The sequence below is a fragment of the Microtus pennsylvanicus genome, chromosome 18 (assembly GCF_037038515.1).
Source record: "Microtus pennsylvanicus isolate mMicPen1 chromosome 18, mMicPen1.hap1, whole genome shotgun sequence".
NCBI classification, from domain to species: domain Eukaryota; kingdom Metazoa; phylum Chordata; class Mammalia; order Rodentia; family Cricetidae; genus Microtus; species Microtus pennsylvanicus.
This window is the reverse complement of record NC_134596.1, coordinates 8397223-8410534: the sequence shown is the minus strand read 5'-3', so window position 1 is coordinate 8410534 and position 13312 is coordinate 8397223. Positions and strand designations below refer to the sequence as shown.

The window sequence follows — 13312 nt, the reverse complement described above, 5'->3', positions numbered from 1 at the left end:
GTGCAGGATTAGTGTTGTTGACCCATGCATTCATTCTCTCCAGCCATCCTGGTAATGTTCCCCTCCTTGGCTTCGTACTTTCTTGAAGAAGAAACCTATAGTGATGCTCCTCCCTAATTTCTGTCTCCCTCTCTTGCATCCTTTCCCTCACCTCATCGCAAATGTAAAGGTGACTCACCTAGTGAGAGAGTTTAGGAGGCAAGCATTGCATACCTCATCCAGCCTCTCGTTCTTCCATTTCGGATCTGTCTGTCTCCGTGGAGCATCTCTTCCTCTGCATTCCAGGAAGACGATGAGATGCTGACAGCAGTCCAGAGGCAGCAAGAATTGCGGTGGGCTAAACTTGCCGTTGAAGAGGTGAGATATTGAGTCATTGACAAGAAGACCTAAGCCCCTTTTCTAACTTTATCAGCTTTTATCAGGAGTAAAGCGAGAACGTCTATCTCTGTCCACATGACTTCTCTGGGTGTTTATCTTTTTGAATTTGTGTGGAGATACCATTTTCTGACTTCCACAACTCCAAAGACAATTAAGCTTATCACTGTGCGTGAACTGGGAAGACACAAATACCAGGTTGAGTGGGACAGGAGCACATCTGTCAGGACAAACAGAAGATGAGTCATCCTAGTTTTGGCAATGAAAGTCCAGTTGTGCTGGTCTGTCCTTTGTCAACTTGACACAACCGGGGCTAATCTAGGAAAGGGGGACCTCAATAGAAAAAAAAATCCCTCTATCACTGGCCTCTAGAGATTGGCCTGTGGTCAAATCTATAAGGCATTTTCTTTTTTATTGACGATTGATGTGTGAGGGCCCAGCCCATTGTGGATGGTCATTTCTGATCTGCTGGTCATAGGTTGTATAAAAAGAAGTCTGAGTATGCCCTGGGAAGCAAGCCAGTAAGCAGCATTCCTCCATGATGTCTGCTTTAGTCCCTTGATGGAGGAGGGTCCTCTGTCTATCTGTTGCTTTCATTGGTTAATTAATAAAGAAACTGCTTGGCCTGATAGGTCAGAACATTGGTAGGCGGGGAAGACAGAACAGAATTCTGGGAGAAAGAAAGCTGAGTCAAGCAGACGCTATAGCTCTCCTCTCCAAGATGGACGCAGGTTAAGATTCTTCCAGTAAGCCACCACCTCGTGGTGCTACACAGATTAGTAGAAATGGGTTAATCAAGATGTGAGAATTAGCCAGTAAGAGGCTGGAACTAATGGGCCAGGCAGTGTTTAAAAGAATACAGTTTCCGTGGTAATTATTTTGGGTAAAGCTAGCCGGTGGCCGGGAGCTGGGAGGCGGAACACAGCCCGCCACTCCACACTACAGTCCCTGTCTCTAGCTCCCACTCAGACTTCTCTTCATGATGGACTGTAAGTTATAAGATAAAATAAACCCTTTTCTTCCCCCAAGCTGCTTTATGTTCACAGTGCTTATTGCAACAACAGAGCAGCAAACTAACATGCTAGCTCGCCAGGAAGACTCTTGGTCCTGAGGGAAATGGGAGGGTATTCACCTCCAAGTGAAGGCTCTTGTGCAATGATGCAATACTAAAGCAATACACAGAATCCGAAGGGGCACATAAAGAAATCAGTGACCCCCCCCCCCCGGGACACACAGGTAACTTGAGAGGAAGTGCCGCTTACTTGGTTGTGAAGGACAGGGGTGTGGGGATGGAAGTGGGAGACGTAGGATGAACAGGGTAAGTGACTTCCTTGACTCTAGATTACCCAGGAAGTAAAGCTCAAAGTAGGCATACACCTTTTTTTTTTCTGAAACAGGGTTTCTCTATGTAGTTTTGGAGTCTTTCCTGGAACTAGTTCTTATAGACCAGGCTGGCCTCAAAGTCACAGAGATCCACCTGCCTCTGCCTCCCAAGTGCTGGGATTAAAGGTGTATGCAACCACCGCCCGGCTTGGCATACACATTTTTTAAGGTCACTTGATGTGTTAGCCAGCCCAGAACCTTAAATTGCACCTCATATCCTCAAAGGTAAGAACCAAGCCTGTTTTCTTAGAAAGGCCTTCCAGTTTGTCAATAGATAATGAAGGCATTCTATGCTATCCTGCTTAGCTTTTCTCCCTGAAGTATTTGTAACATTCTAAAATGAAAATATCACAGTTTCAAAATACAGAGAACAGGCTCCGGAGATCAGTTGGCTCCATGCTTGTTGTATAAGCAGGAAGACCTTTCGATCCTCAGACCCTACATTAAATTGCCAAGTGTGACTGTTCATGCTTGTAACATCGGTGCTGGGAAGCTGGGGACACTGGGGCTCACATCAGCCAGCTCAGCCTAATCTGTGACAGGCAAGCCAATGAAGACACTTGACTCAAAAGAGAAACTGGAAGCTGGGCAGTAGGGGTGCATGCCTTTAATCCCAGCACTTGGGAGGCAGAGGCAGGCAGATCTCTGTGAGTTCAAGGCCAGCCTGGTCTACAAAGAGCTAGTTCCAGGATAGGCTCCAAAGCTACAGAGAAACCTTGTCTCGAAAAACGAGAGAGAGAGAGAGAGAGAGAGAGAGAGAGAGAGAGAGAGAGAGAAGAAGAAGAAGAAGAAGAAGAAGAAGAAGAAGAAGAAGAAGAAGAAGAAGAAGAAGAAGAAGAAGAAGGGGGGGGGAGGGAGGAAGGGAGGGAGAGAGGGAGGGTGGTGGCACCTGAGAAACAGTATTCAGGATTGATCTCCAGTGGGGGTGGGATGGGGGGGGAGAAAGAGAGAAAGAGAGAGAGAGAGAGAAAGAGAGAGAGATCAAATGACAAGCTTTTTAAAAGCATAATTCTTCTGACAAAGTAATAATTTCAGCTAACGTATCTATGATTCTGGCACCATCCATCCCCCAAACCACTCATCCGCAGGTACCATACCATCCATATGGTTCTCTCAATTAGACTTCTCAAACCTTAGAAAACCGGAGCAGACCTGTGAAAGCTTGTGTGACTTGGCTAAGGGGACTCAGCTACTGGGCAAGAGTCCCCCGAGGAAGAGCTAGCTCCATCTCTCCCAGATCAGCAGACCCCATCGCTTTGCCTCCATAGCAACGGAAGAAAGGCTGGAACGACGGAAGGTGTTTAACCAGGAAGACAACAAGCTGGAAAGCGGTGGTATCATCGTGCATTCAGGTATCAGTGGTCTTCACTGTAAGACAGAAACTTCACTGAAAATGTATGAAGACAAGCAGAACCAATGGGGACACAGAGTTCTACTTAAAATAAAGTAAAGATGATAGAGAACGGACACACATTTCTGTAGGTATTCTGGAGATAATGACAACAGCTTTTACAGGCTGTGACAGAGAGAAATAACCCTGACTCAGAGAATGCACAGAGTGGAGAACTTTTAGAACATTTTCAAAATGTATTATTAACAAACAGGTGTGTGTGTGTGTGTGTGTGTGTGTGTGTGTGTGTGTGTGTGTGTGTGTGCGTGTGTTTGGGTGCTACAGCACCTGTGTAGAGGTCAGAGTGCAAGTTCGTGGAGTTGCTTCCTTTTTTCTGCATCTACATGGACTCCGGATTGAACTCAAGACATCAGCCTTGCACAGTAAGCTCCCTTACCGGTTCAACCATCTTGTAGGCTCTGGGTACAAGACTTTTAATGACCATACGACTATGAAATTATTTCATTTTTTAGATTTACTTTAACATTTCTTGATTGATTGACTCAGGGAGCAGGGGGCATGAATGTGCCACAGCACACATTTGGAAACCAGAGAGCAACTTTCAGGAATCAGTTCTTTCATTGAACTCGAGGTTTTGGCTTACTGAGGGAATCACATTGGCTCAGAAATTACTTCTTGTGTTCTGTGTACCCCATACCCTGAAGTTAGTTTATAATCTGGGTCAATCCCAACTAGTAAATTGCTCCCCAATTAATTAATTAATTAATTAAACATGTAAATAAATAAAAATTATCCATTTTGTGTCGATTTTTGTAAACATCTATGTGCCTGTAACGGTTCTAATCTACCCCAGACTTCCCAGAATTCTTAGTTTCATGTTTATTACTTAAAATACTCCATTTTTAAACATTTAAAGATAACTCTGCTTATGCTTATTTGAGAATTTTTTTTACCAATTTTAATATTCTTCCTCATCGTATAAGTGAATTACCTAAAGGAAGTGAGGGGAGAATGCCCAGGCTTCAGTGGGTATCATGTCGGCACTTGCTTCTGTCTGCCTCTGCCTTGTTCATGGGTACCTGGCCCCAGGTTCTGCACAGAGTAGCATCATGGAAGGGCTTCCCTTTTTCAGAATCAGGACTCCAGCTTGTCCTTCACAGAGGACAATCTTCCATGGGTCTCCACAGGTGTTGGGGCTGAGATCAACGGATAATTTCTTTTGTTTTTGTTTTTGTTTTTGGTCTGTCCCTTAAGATGAGCAACACAGGCAGATTTCCCATGGTACCACATTCCAACCTGTGCCCCGATGTGCTGTGTCCACAGATCCATTTTACAGGACAGAAAACTAAGACTAGAGACTGCCTCTCTTGTCTGAGACTGTGTGCCAGCGATGGATGTGTAGACTTAGAGGGCATCGGGAATCTTGCCCAGTGTTCCTTCACCTGCCGCACACAGCTCCATCACCAGGTTCAATTGCTGTATCTCTAATTGAGGAGGAAACTGACCTAGGAAAAGGCACACTGTGGTTCTGTGAGGTGGCCCGGCTCTGATCACAGCTTGAAGACTGGCCTCTAGTACCCTCCATCCAGGTAACCCCGTGACACAACCTTTCTGTTCTACCCTGGGGACATATTAGTTGTGTGACCTCTTCATGGTTCTGTTGCATGACACTTCCAGACATTTGAGTTCTTCATGTGACTGGTGCTGGCACCTGTACAGTAGGCTTCCACCAGAAGTCTGCAGCTCCCTGAAGAAAGGGGAAGGTGGATTATTCTTCTCCTGACTCAGCCCTGAGGGGACAAGGACCTATGCAGAATTTGAAAGTGAGTCATGTGACTGAGTTGGGAGTTCTGGGTTAACTTCTACCTTCTCTTTGCCCACTGTGCCTCTTCAACCATGTCTTTAAGATAGAGTTCCTGACCAGTTTTATCCGCTTCACCCAGCGAGCATTTATGAGACCTAGGCTTTCCCAGTCACGTGTTGGAGGCAGTGACAGACACAATACAGAGAGATAAGCCCATTGCCAGAGTGCCGAGCTATGAGGCAGAGGCAATGGCCATCCAGGCCCCAGCTAACTCTTCCTCCCTTTCAATCTTTCTTTCCCTCTCCCTGTCTCACTCATTCTTCCCTTCTCCATTTTGCTCTTTTCCCTGAGTACTTACTATTTTTCCATTCTCCTGCACGGGGTGAGATATTTACTCTGCATTCTTGTGACTCATATAGTATATCCTTGGTCGAGAATCCATTTTCTTCCAATTTCCTAACATTTTTGTTTCCTCCCCCTCCTACCCCCACCACCAGGATCCCAGTGGCCTTTATTGTCTCTCAGGTATCCAGAGCCCCTCATGATCTCATTCTCTCGGCCTCTGTCTCTAGAAAGCACTTCTTATCTCGTCTGACTCCTAACTCAGTTCTCTCTACTCCGTCATCAAACATGATGCTATGTTAGAACCTCTCAGATGGATATGAATTGGGCGAGATCTCACTTCCTCCCCTCACTTTCTGATGTGGGTTGAATTGTGCCCTCCAAACACAGGTGTTCAAGGCTTAAGTCCTGGCACCTGTGACTATGACTATATTTGAAAATGGGGTTTTATAGAAATAATCAAATAAAGATAATTTCACATTGGGTAAGGGTGGAATTTACACCAGTGACCCCTGCCCTTGCCAGAAGGGAAGAACAGTGCAGAGACAGGAACCATGGGTAAATGGCATGGAAGAAGCAGCCATTGAAAGGATACACCTACAGACACGGTGTACAAGTATTGCTAGTGACCACCAGACATGAGGAAGGGTCAAGGGGGCCCTAGAGCTTCAGGAGACCATAGCCCTCTTCACATTTTAGTTTAGAGCTTCTAGCCTATAAAACTATGAGGAAATGATTATATGTTCTTTAAAGTCACCTGTTGTATTATTTTTCTCTGGTGGCCCTAGAACATTGATAAATGATCCTGAATGTGTTTAGATATGGGTGGGGGGGTGACTTTTTTAGGACTTGGAATTTCTAATGCTGTAGGTTCCCTTTCCTGGAAATTGTTCTTACCTAAAGCCCTGGGAGATCCTAGCAGAAACAAGATACCCCAGCACAGCTGTGTAGACAAGATGGATAAGTAACTGGAGAACTCGGAAGCCACTGAATAAATAACTACAAAGTCGCTTCTCTCTTTGAAGAGTCTGAATAAAGATACATAGTAGATTCAGGGATGAGCAAGCAATATGTCCATGGCCTTATGAGATGCTACAAAGTCAGAGCTGTTCCCTGTGTTCTAAGAGAAAGTATACTGTCTTCTTTTTATCCTCTGTGAAGTGGGTACTATTGGAATTCCCACCTTACAAATTAGAACATAGAAACCCAGAGTTGCAGGGCTTTTCTAGAGTGAAGCAAAGAGTAGGCTCTAAACCCATGTCTCATCTTCATTCTCCAGAGGAACTGGGAGCTTGAGAATGTCGCTTAAAGCCCCTGGATAAAGTTCTGGAAGGCTCTGAACTTGGAGCTAATTCCTGGATTCTGAATTTAATTCTCCCCAGTGATTGTGCTGCCAAAGTGACAAGCGGGAAACTGTGCTGCTCAAGCCATTGGGTATTCTGTCGGAGACCAGCTCTGACAGAAATACCATTTATCAGGGTAGGGGCATGGGGATCAGAAAAACTGTAAAGAGGACGAAGACGCAAATGAAAATAATAAAACAGGAAACATAGAGGGAGCTCCAATGACTACTGAAATCCACTATGTTTAATTTTCCATATATTTTTATACCCCAATACAACAGGGGAGAAGACAAAAGACTGCGTTAACAGGCTACAAAGGACAATTAGAACAGTTACTTCAGTACTTTGAGATATCAAGTCATTAGCCTTCTGTTGTTGAGGCAGTGAACCCACCCTAGACTAAATCCTGAAGGCGGCCACTCCCAAGGTCAAACCTCCTTTTTCAAAAGAGAAGCAGAAGTAAGTTTGCACAGCCTGACCATTTGTCAGGGTGGAGTGGATCTACCTGTGTGGGCCATCTTAAAGAACAAAGAACCAAGCAGCCACGTCCTGGGTCAGGATGTATAGCCCTGGTTGTTGTCAACAATTTTGAGCAACCTCAAACTCTGACCTTCAGACAAGGTGGAAAAGGCTCACATTTTTGGGCCTCCACAGCATTTTGGGGCCTTAGCTTTTTGATATTATCTTGCTTGATGCTCTTAGATACCTGATTATCCTTCTGAGGCACATAACAACTCTAAGTCTATGGGGATTGGGGGAGGCTGATCCCTGCTCTGCCTGTTCCACAGTCTTGTTGGAGCCTCAAACTAAGTGACAGTCAAGTAGTTTGCAAACTGTACAGAGGGTTCTTTAATGTAGATCAATGCTTTTGAGTACTTGGTAATTGTGCTAGCTTCCAGAGATATAAATGAAAATGACAGCTATCTGATTTTGCACTCAACAGCTGAAGGTTGAGCAGCTCCCATGGGCCCTGTACCATGATGTATGTTGGGAATAAGTTTATATTGAGACAACTCAGGTCTTGTGATCATGAAAACTGCTCATGTTGTGTAGGAAATGTTAGGTTCAGGGGGGTTGTGCAAAAATGGGACAGACCACCAAAGTCTAATAAACCAGAAGCAAACTTTATTCCAGAAACAGATTCCAGAAAAAAAATAAAAAAAATTTAAAAAACTCTCCATGGGGCACAAAAAGCTTATCAGCTAGCTGAGACTACAGCCAGAGATGGATTTTGTAAGGCTGTGGCAAAGGCTGGTTTTAGAACCCACCTTTTTATACTAGGGGCAGCAGGCATTAGGTCTGAACAAAGGATGTTTTACAATCTCGAGGTAAAACTCAGATACAGATTGCCTTTCTTTACAATCTCCATTAACAGAGTTTTTCAGTTAAACTAGTGTTTGTACTTAATCTATTATCTTCCTTGGTACTTCCAGGTAGTGCTTACTGAAGCCCTGTGCTCTCCCTGTGCTCTCCCCTTTGGGGCTGCCACTCTCACATAGCAGAGAAAATGTGTAGCCCTATCTCCTAAAAGTTAACTCAGCTCATATCTGTTGTTAATCAAGGATGGCCGGGGGTGTTAGGCTCTCAATTTGTAGAGAGATGCTTCAGCCTTGTAAATAGAGCTATGATTGTAAAGCCGAGAAACCCACTGTTGATAGTTAACCCTTAAGCTGCTGAGAAAGCTGCCGACAGTCTGCTCTCATTCTCCTAGGCTTACAACTTTATATATTTTTTTATTTCTACATTCTTATTTTGGGAATCTACATATTCTTATTCTTGGACCCTTCAGGGAAGATAGATGTTCTAAATGTGAACGCAATGTAGCCATAATGTTCCATGGATGCTGTGATAGAAGTATTAGGATTCCAGGATCTCTAAGACAGATCTCTTAATGTTTGCTGTCTGCTGTGACAAAAAAAAAAGCCACCATGACCAAAGAGCAAGTTGGGGAGGGGACGGTTTGTTTGGCTTACACTTCCACATTGCTGTTCATCACCAAAGGAAGTCAGGACAGAAACTCAAACAGGGCAGAAGCCTGGAGGTAAGAGTTGATGCAGAGGCCATGAAAGAGTGTTTCTTACTGGTTTGCTTTGCCTACATTTTTATAGAACCAGGACCACATGTCCAAGGTTGGCACCACCCACTATTGACTGGGCCTTCCCCCACTGATCACTAATTGACTCTGGCTTGTCAAGTTGACACACAAAATCAGCCAGTACAAAATCCTAATATGAATTCTCAATTCAAATAATTTCTCAATATGGTGAAATCAGCACTTAGTACGATTTGTGGATCTGATCCACTTTTGATGTCACCCTTTACAGACCACTTTTTACATGTGGTTGTTTGTATGTTTGAACACTTCTTGTTATCTTTCAACGCTTGTCAGATGTACAAAGCATGATAGAGATGGGGGAAATATGGACGTTCACCAACAGCCCATGGCCATGAAGAAAAGTAATGATCTACTCAACAATTACACTATAAGAAGGGAGTCCTGGTGAGTTGGTTATAGAGTCTTTCTCTTTGTGCTAGACAGTAAGCCATGGGGATCAAGAGAACAAGTCTCTTTCTTGCTCAAATGCTCTTTCCCAATGCTGAGCAATGTCTGGTATGTAGGAGAAAGTTAACATGTGCTTGTAGGGTGAGGATAGTGCTACCCATGTAAGGGTGTCAGAGAGAGAAAATGTATACTCTTGCTTAGGAAAGTTACATGATCAAAACTAAGAGGAACCATAAAAACCTCAGCTTCGAGGCAACTTACATACGAGGACACTTAACAGAAAGGGGAAATGGTTTGCTCAGAATCACACAGGGTTGTGGGCAGAAGAATGCCCTGCCTCTGTCCCTCCATATCTGAAATCTTAAACTCCAGTGCTTCAAAATGGAACTGTATTTGTCTATATGGTTTCTTTTACATAAGAATAGTAAAATAGGGTCAGGGTGGTCTCTAATTCAATTTAGCTCCTGCCCATACAAGAAGAGCGAATTAGGATACAATACACGCAAAGGCAATCACGTGAAGGCACGTGGAAAACATGACCATCTCCAAGCTAACAAGATCAGCCTCAGAAGAAGCCAAGCTTGCTAAGACCTTGACCTTAGGCTCCAGACTTCAGATCTATATGACAATAATTCCCTGGCACCTTAGCCACTCAGTCAATACTGTCTTTTTCTGTGGCAACCCTGGGAATCTAATACACGCAGAAAGTGTAAACTAGAAGCCAGTCTTGCTGGATCTCCTTTCCCCTTTACACAACAGCACCCAGCTGGCCCCATTCAACGCTCTCCCAGTCCCATTCCTGAGGAAGAGCATGGCGATTATAATAAGCAGTCCATTGGCAAGTCTAGAATGTACCAAAGCAGTTTGGGGAGCACGCACAGGCATTTATGCTTTTCTACTGAGCCAAGTCTACAGTCACTTCAAAGGTGAGAGTCAGTGACAGCACTCAGCAGCGTCCCTGGGCTCGCTGCCATAGAGGAACTAGACACGAATATGCTTATCTTATCTGAAGTAGCTTGTTGGCGGCGAGGGGGGGTTTGAAGCTAATGGCAGAGTGGAATCAGGAGCCTGGCTAAGAAATGGGGCAGTAAAATGTATTCGGTACAGACTCTTCCAGTATTGTAGGTCATCAAAACAAAAGCATGGAAGAGAAGATTTCAAGGCTCCCTCAAGTTCAACAGCACCTTGTTACCTCCTTGAAGATGAAAGAACCAAACCACATTGGCCATAGCACCAACTAATAAAAGAAATGGGATCGAATCCTCTTTCTGCCACTCACTAGCCAAATGACTTGGAATTTATGGAATCAGTCATAAGCAACTCATGGATTAGAGATAATGTATGCAGAACACTGGCACAGTTGCCAACACACACTAGGCAATCAATAACTAAATAAATCATTACCTGGTTAGGTAATGAGTGGGAAGGACCACACCAAAAGGTTCTCTCCTCTTTAGAACCTTCCCCACGCTTCGTCCTCCCAGCTCTGAAGGAAGTCCCTTGCCCTTCTCTTTGTCCTTCAGTTTGTTCTGCAGGCCGTCTTAAAAGTTGATGACACATTCGTACATCCACCCGTCTACTCATTGTAATTATGGTAAATAATTTCGAAGTCTCAATGATGTTCTGTGCAGAGGGAGTTCCAAGACAAATACAATATGCTTCCTATCTTCACTGGGTGTAGGTTTTGTAGGTATGCCCAGTAAGTAGGGCCACTGACAATAACAACAATACACTTACAATCTTACTGTTTCAAAGTAATACTTTCCTCCTGGGTAAACCCAACACTTTATTTCCAGACACTTATTTCATGCTTTATAGGATTCTGAACTAGCTTCTAAGGATCTAAGTCAGCTGACTTAGCAGGAGACACGTTGAGGAATTATTACAAAGCACTGTGTTGAGTGCTGGCCCAGGAAAGCCCTATTGTTTTCTGAATGCTGAGGAAGGAGAGCTCGCCACCGGTAGGATCCAAGAGTTGTCTTGTTTCATAACCCATCAATCTTTGTAAGCCTTACACGCTAGCTCCTCCCTGCAGTCCACCAAAAGCGGCAGGGTGAGACTTGTCCAGTTTATCTGCACCTTCCCTGTGGAATTCATATATCTTCTACTATAAAACAACAACTTGTTTTGTTGCATTTATTAATTTATTTGTGGGGGTGCTGGTAAGAGAGCTTCTTTGCGTGCGTGCGTGCGTGCGTGCGTGCGTGCGTTCGTGCGTGTGTAGATGAGGACAACTTTGAGACTTTTTCCTTTCTGCCATGAAAGGGAAACACACCCGGGGACCACACTTGGGTTGTGAGACTTGTTGGTAAGCGCCTTTGCCCACTGAGCCATGAGGAAATAGGCCGTGATGGTAGAAGTGCCTCCCTTAGAGCACATGGCTCAAGAGCAGAAGATATTTTAACAGTTAACATCCGTGAGCCTGACCATGCGACAGAATGCACTTCATTCGCCAAACCTCAGCTGAGGGACGGTGCATAATTTTCCTTAGTTCATCCTCCAAACGCTTAGATGAAGTTGTTCTTGACTCCATTTCACAGTTGGGGAGACTGAGGTGAGGCAGAGATTTCCACAAGGACATCTAGGTTTGGGGTAGCCCACTCGTGGACATTGAAATAACAGCCTGCACAGAAATCCGTAGGGCCTCCAGAATGGGAACCTGAGGTTTGCCAAGGGTGGGGCGGAGGGAAATAGCATAGCGGGGGCGGGGCGGAGGGCGGGGCAGGACCGGCCGTTCCCTAGAGACGAGAAAGCCCCGCCTCCGTGCGCGAGAGGGCGGGGATTGGCTTGGCGTCGCGGATTGGCAGCGCGGGGACGCGCGCAGCTACGGGGGCGGGGCGCGATCCGGAAGTGAGCGAGAGGCGGCGAGGCGTGCTAGCGGGCAGAGCCGTGGCCGCCACTCTGCGGAGGAGCCGCTGCGGGGCGGGCGCCGGGCGTGATGGAGGGCCCCGGGCTGGGCTCGCAGGTGAGCGCGGCAAGGCCGGGCGGGGACGGCGGGCGGTGGGGACCCGAGCGGTGGCCAGGTGAGGTGGCTCCGCGAGGGTGGCGGGGCCCGATGCTGCTTGTCCTCTGCTGTGGCCGCGAAGCGAGGGCGGCCGCGCCTGCCGCTTCCATTCGGCTGCAGGGCGTCACGCACCGGCCCCTGGGTCGACTGGGAACGGGAGGGTTTCAGGTGACACACCTCGGGCGGCCCCGTCAGCCTGAGACCTCGGCCAGCAGAGTGAGAGATTCTGAGGAGTAGTTTTCAGCCTAGGCTGCCGCCTTCCCTCCACCCTGTGCTGTCTTAGCTCTCGTTCCCACCCACATCCTTCCTACTCCTTGGAAGGGAAGCCTTGAGGCTGTGGGCGCAGGAGGAAGGGAGCTCCTTGGTGTGGCGTACAAAATCCCCCAAGCTAGGTCAGCCCCAGGGGCCACGGGGGAAGCTGTCAAAGCCAAGAGAACTAAGAATTTGTCCCTTTGGGTTGTGACCTCTAAAAACTAATAACTGGCTTTCAGTAGATGCTCACTGAGTATCTCCAGACTTATTCAGTCCAAGAGCGTCCTTCACATCTCTTTTTTTTCTTCTTCAACCAGTTTGGTGTAGGTTTGGGTAGAAAATAACATGCTGAAGTGTTTTTATTGGGAATTCTTGCATTTTTAAAAGAAAAAATGCACAGCAGGGAGACTGGATTTTATAAAAGGGTGTAGACACTACATAAAATTGTCTCATTATTTTCCTCAGACTCCAAAGTTGGCAAGAGTAGCCATCGTTTCTTAATTGCCATCACTCTATAATAAAAGCCCGTAAGGGCTAAAAGTTTACTCCTGCCTGCTGAAGGGAAAATGACCCTGCCCAAGGCCTGTGACTTCAGAAGGGGGAGGACGATTTTAGAGGTTGGAGTTGGCAAGAGAGTTTGTTGTTAGTAATAATTGCTTCTGGTACTTTCTTGAGTTATATCGTGAAGAGCTTAGACTTTGTAGAAAGTCCCCATACCTGGTCCTCACTACCCACCTGTTGGCTAGGAAAGAGTAATTATTTCTAATTTTAAATGTGAGAACTGAGACTCAAGAAAGTGAAACCACAGCTATAAGAGCAGCTGCCACCAAGATTCCATTCATTTTGCAAACGTGTTTTGAATGTCCTCCAGAAGCTCGGCTCTGCACTTCATGAACAAAACAGACAAAAAAAAAAATCCCTTTTATTGAATTTGCTTCTTAGTGGTGATAGGTTT

General features: G+C 45.6%; 1 protein-coding gene across 1 annotated transcript in view; it reads left to right on the top strand.

Moving 5' to 3' along the window:
* The first annotated feature begins 11935 nt into the window (after positions 1-11935).
* Zdhhc13 (zDHHC palmitoyltransferase 13) overlaps positions 11936-13312 on the top strand; it is a 38849-nt gene continuing 37472 nt past the window's right edge. Inside the window, exon 1 of the mRNA XM_075952306.1 lies at positions 11936-12066. Coding sequence (XP_075808421.1) covers positions 12040-12066 — 27 coding nt within the window. The 5' untranslated portion in view covers positions 11936-12039. The remainder of the gene's footprint in view (positions 12067-13312) is intronic.